General features: G+C 49.6%; 2 protein-coding genes across 2 annotated transcripts; both read right to left on the bottom strand.

Annotated features, from left to right (window-relative positions):
- Positions 1 to 208: 208 nt before the first annotated feature.
- Positions 209 to 1,529, bottom strand: DFJ58DRAFT_835023 (uncharacterized protein; the record flags this gene model as incomplete). The annotated part of the gene is made up of 7 exons (XM_041392241.1): positions 209 to 229; positions 309 to 383; positions 443 to 583; positions 622 to 767; positions 867 to 915; positions 944 to 1,043; positions 1,422 to 1,529. Coding segments are annotated over 4 exons (403 nt in total), but the record flags the coding sequence as incomplete, so codon positions are not given.
- A 471-nt stretch (positions 1,530 to 2,000) lies between these two features.
- DFJ58DRAFT_740103 (cytochrome P450) lies at positions 2,001 to 3,977 on the bottom strand (the record flags this gene model as incomplete). The annotated part of the gene is made up of 11 exons (XM_041387073.1): positions 2,001 to 2,098; positions 2,169 to 2,284; positions 2,340 to 2,369; positions 2,422 to 2,544; positions 2,591 to 2,714; positions 2,766 to 2,852; positions 2,902 to 2,931; positions 2,978 to 3,084; positions 3,159 to 3,231; positions 3,285 to 3,387; positions 3,870 to 3,977. 11 exons carry the CDS (start codon positions 3,975 to 3,977, stop codon positions 2,001 to 2,003), a joined length of 999 nt encoding a protein of 332 aa, XP_041234565.1.
- Positions 3,978 to 4,262: the final 285 nt, after the last annotated feature.

The raw sequence follows: 4,262 nt of genomic DNA, 5'->3' as shown, positions 1-4,262 counted from the left end.
TGCAATCAAGGTGAGCTATACTGACTTATCATGGCCCCCTCACTAAAAGCTCACTTTCATTCGTGACATAGTCCATCAGCATTCAGCCATCATTGATAGGCTACATCTCGAAAGGCATCGCCCTCTGCGGAAAAGGCCACATCCGGGAGGCAAGGGCAGCATTCGACGTCGCATCCATGTTCACCAACCAAGATTCAGAAAATAACCATTTTCTTATCTTGATCAAGGTGCATTGCATTCATTTCCCATGTTCTCTGCTTCATTGCGTGTTCCAGGCCATTGCCCTCTTCAGCGCAGATCAACACGAGGAAGCAATGTTACTCATCAAAGAGCTGGCTGCCGCTTGTCCGAATACCGATCCTCTCGCGTGTCGCGTCGTGGAAGTAAGTGTCATGCAGCTTCGCCTGGTTATCGATGCTGATCTTTGCAACTCGCACATTAGACATATCTACGCGTTCAGCTGGGAATAAAAGCCTTGGATGACGCGCGTCATGACGAAGCTGCTCACCATTTCACTGTCGCTGTTAACTCAGGCACGCTCTCAACGAAATACATTCATGAAGTATACGAGGAATTGACCGTGGTGCGTCAAGATGATACATACATAGTGCTTTTCATAACTGAGTGCTTTGTCCAGCTCTTCGGCTGGGATCTCGAGTCTTTGTGTCTCACTACTCACCAGAAACGGTGCCAGGCATTCCTTTCGGCAGGTAAACCTGATGAAGCCCTCGAAGCTCACCAATACATGATGGACGCCATCGACGAATCTACGAGGGCCAGCTGCCTTGATTGGTCCAACGGCAAGTTTTCGGTGATGTCAGCGAGGCTACCATACTCACCTCCATTTCACTCAGAATTTAAGGGACAATGTAGTGTGCTCGCTGAGCAGAATGACCGTATTCTTGGTGTATGCACCTCCTTCCTCAACTCTTTCACTACTGACCGTTATGCAGGCGGAGATCCCGGGGCAAGAGCACGATGGCTATGATACAGAACCCAATTTCTTCCACGGAATGCGTCAAGTGCGTGCAACAGCGTATCTTCTGAGGTTCTTTCTTACATTGTTCATTACAGCATTCTCAAATTTCCCGACCACGACCTCAACGGCGCCATGGGCGTTTGAAAAGGCTGAAGCTCGCTATGACGAAGACCCCTCGATCAGCTCCCCTGCTACCACCACCACCTGCACCAGCACCAGCACCTACACCTATCACCCCACCATCAACCGCCGCTCCTACCACCCTCACATCTCGGCTAGGAAACCTATTCCCCTGGAGGTCCGATCATACAATGCTGCCCGTCGTCAATGTTCCGTTCGCGAAGGGTAAAGAGGTGCAATGGGTCGATTTTCATAAATGTGTCTTGGGTGCCTAATAAGTAATCTACAGCGTAATGCTGCTGCGGATGCTCCTGGCAAAGACCCCGACATCGTGCCTTATGAGGATCAAGATCTCGATACTACTCAACCGGATCCCAATACACAACAGCAGCAACAGCCAGTCGCAGTGCAGGTAGACACCGGGGAACATGGACGCGGACGGTCGTGTTGCTGCTGCTAGAGGAATTGGCAGATGTCCGCGGTTATTTCAGTTTTACTGTCGATCTTGTTATGATATCTACACTGCTGTTTTATCGATAGCTAATACCCATTCATCCGAAATGTTGTCCATAACAGTTACTAAATTGATTATCAGAAACAACGACAGGACGATCTAGCGAAGACTACGAATGAGCGCTGAGAACTCGCACAGCTCCTCCAGTTGCCCACAGCTCCGACATGATATTCAACCATCCCGCACAGTGCTTGGAGTCTGAGTGTCGAACAAATTGAGATGTGAATAGATTAGTAGTATACTTGACTGTATAGACAGGACCTTAGCTTCGGGACTGTAAGTAGCCAACAGAACAGTAGTGAATGAAATGGGATTACAAAGGGTTTCTAGTATCGGTGGCAACGCATGCGCAGACGCCACACTCCTTTATAACTGGTACACAAATAACTATGGACTTCGAGGTGAAAGCGACAATTTGGCCTCTGCGGGGAGGAACGTTGGGGACACTCGAGTCTGACGTATGGCTCCGTAGTAGCGGAGCCACGCTGGTAATGAACAACACCATTATACGCCTGAGCCCAACTTCCGGAATTCTCGTCTGAAAATCAATCGTACATGGCTGCTCATTCGGGAGAATGCCATCCATGAAAGGCACATCATCCAACGGCTTCGTGCGATCCAACGTGAGCCGGAAGGCCCAAAGGACAAGCGCCGTGTTTATGAACACCGAGCTATGCTGACGTTCACAGGAACACATGGGCCTATGGATGAACTGTGTGACCTTACCTATTCGCAACATGTTGTCCGGGACACACTCTACAAGTAAAGAGGATGAGAACATGACCAACCGCACAAAGATGGTGCCTACCGCTGACCAAAACCGAATACAAAGAACTTGAGGTCATCTCTCACGCGCCCTTCGGTATCAAGCCAACGATCAGGCTTGAATGCGTTAGGGTCTGGGAAGACGTCTGGATCGCGAGAGATGGCCCTGAAACGGCTATTAGATCAATCAAATTCGGAAGGAAGGCTCTAACCAGCGATTGCCAAATACTGTCACATGGAACACGATAATCTTCCTGTCTGTACTGTCAGATCTAGCTTCTAGAGGATGAAGGGTGCCCACAAAAACAACTACCTGTGTCGTGCGGTGTGGCATACCTTCATGCAGGTAAGCTATAGACATCAGCTAGAAAGACGGGAGGTAGTTACCCATGGGTACCAACGGCCTCCATCGCAGGGCCTCCGAAACAAACGCATGAAGGCGAGGAAGTGATTTCTTGTCAGTGAATGTAGGTGCTAGAGTGAATCAGCTCTTAGACCGATGCCCCAATAACACGCGATCAACCCGTAGACGTCTGGATCGCGAGAGATGGCCCTGAAACTGCTATCAGATCAATCAAATTCGGAAGGAGGGCTCTGACCAGTGATTGCCAAATACTGTTGTCCCGGCTGGAACACGATAATCTTCCTGTTTGTACTCAGATCTAGCTTCGACAGGACGACGAAGGGTGCCCACAAAAACAACCACCTGTGTCGTGCGGTGTGGCATACCTTCATGCAGGTAAGCTATAGACATCAACTAGAAAGACGGGAGGTAATTACCCATAGGTATCAACGGCCTCCGAAACGAAGGCATGAAGGCGAGGAAGTGATTTCTTGTCAGTGAATGCAGGTGCTAGAGTGAGTCAGCTCTTAGACCGATGCCCCAATAACACGCGATCAACCTACCTCTGTCGGTCCCGATGACCGCGTCCAGCTCTTCATGAACTTTACGTTGTTCCTCAGGGAAACAAGCAGCTGCCGCTAGTACTGTGCATATGGCAAGAGTAGTCTATAACACCTGAATCTAGTTAAATTCAAAAGCGGTGATGTAGTATGAGCTCACCGTGTCGGATCCAGCTGCAAAGACAGTACCAGCTCTATAGGTAAGCTATCTCCAGCTCAGGCCTTGCGTTCAAACTGTTCTTTTCCAAGAAATATCTTCCAAGCGAAGGACTAGCTTCGCCACCTCCCTGCTGTCGAGCATTTTAACATGCTATTGAATTGGATTATGCATACTTACTAACTCCTGTTTGAGACGACCGAGTTGCTCTATGAAGAGCTTCCGCGAATCTCGACAGCTGTCACGTAGTTCTTGCGCATACCAAGGAAGATATTTCAGCCACGTACGAGCACAGACAGGTAATTCAAAAGGTAAAGAAAACGCAGCTATACCTCCTCCATCACAAACTCAGTCGCACGCCCACTGGAAAACAGGCATCTCGACAAGTCAGGTTTGACAAAATTCAGCTTCTACAGATCTCACATGCTTACATGCAATGGACAGCGGGGAGCAACACTCGGTGAGACGCCCCTTCCTTCTGCACCCAGGTCCATCTTCGAGTGCATCTCCAAGAAAGACCAAGAACGCATTAAGAACATCGTTGCAAGCCGCTTTGCCCCCTTTTCCACGTCGGATGATCTCTCGCCAGGTCCCTCACTCCCCACGCCTCCCACGAAGCTGCTCTCCACGGTTTTCAGCCCTTCACAGCCGATCCATCTAAGCAGCCAAGGTACACTGCCTATCTGCGTGCACACAGGAATCCTGACTCAGGCGCAATTCTACCCTCACAGAAGCCTGGGCAGACACCGGAGGAATTCACAAAAGAGATGAGCGACTATGCAAAGTCAGCTGCGTTATTCCGCCCCGTTTCTAGAGTCATGGCT

Source organism: Suillus subalutaceus (assembly GCF_016647625.1).
Source record: "Suillus subalutaceus strain FC151 chromosome Unknown DFJ58scaffold_892, whole genome shotgun sequence".
In the NCBI taxonomy this organism is placed as follows: domain Eukaryota; kingdom Fungi; phylum Basidiomycota; class Agaricomycetes; order Boletales; family Suillaceae; genus Suillus; species Suillus subalutaceus.
This window is presented reverse-complemented; position numbering and strand designations above follow the sequence as displayed.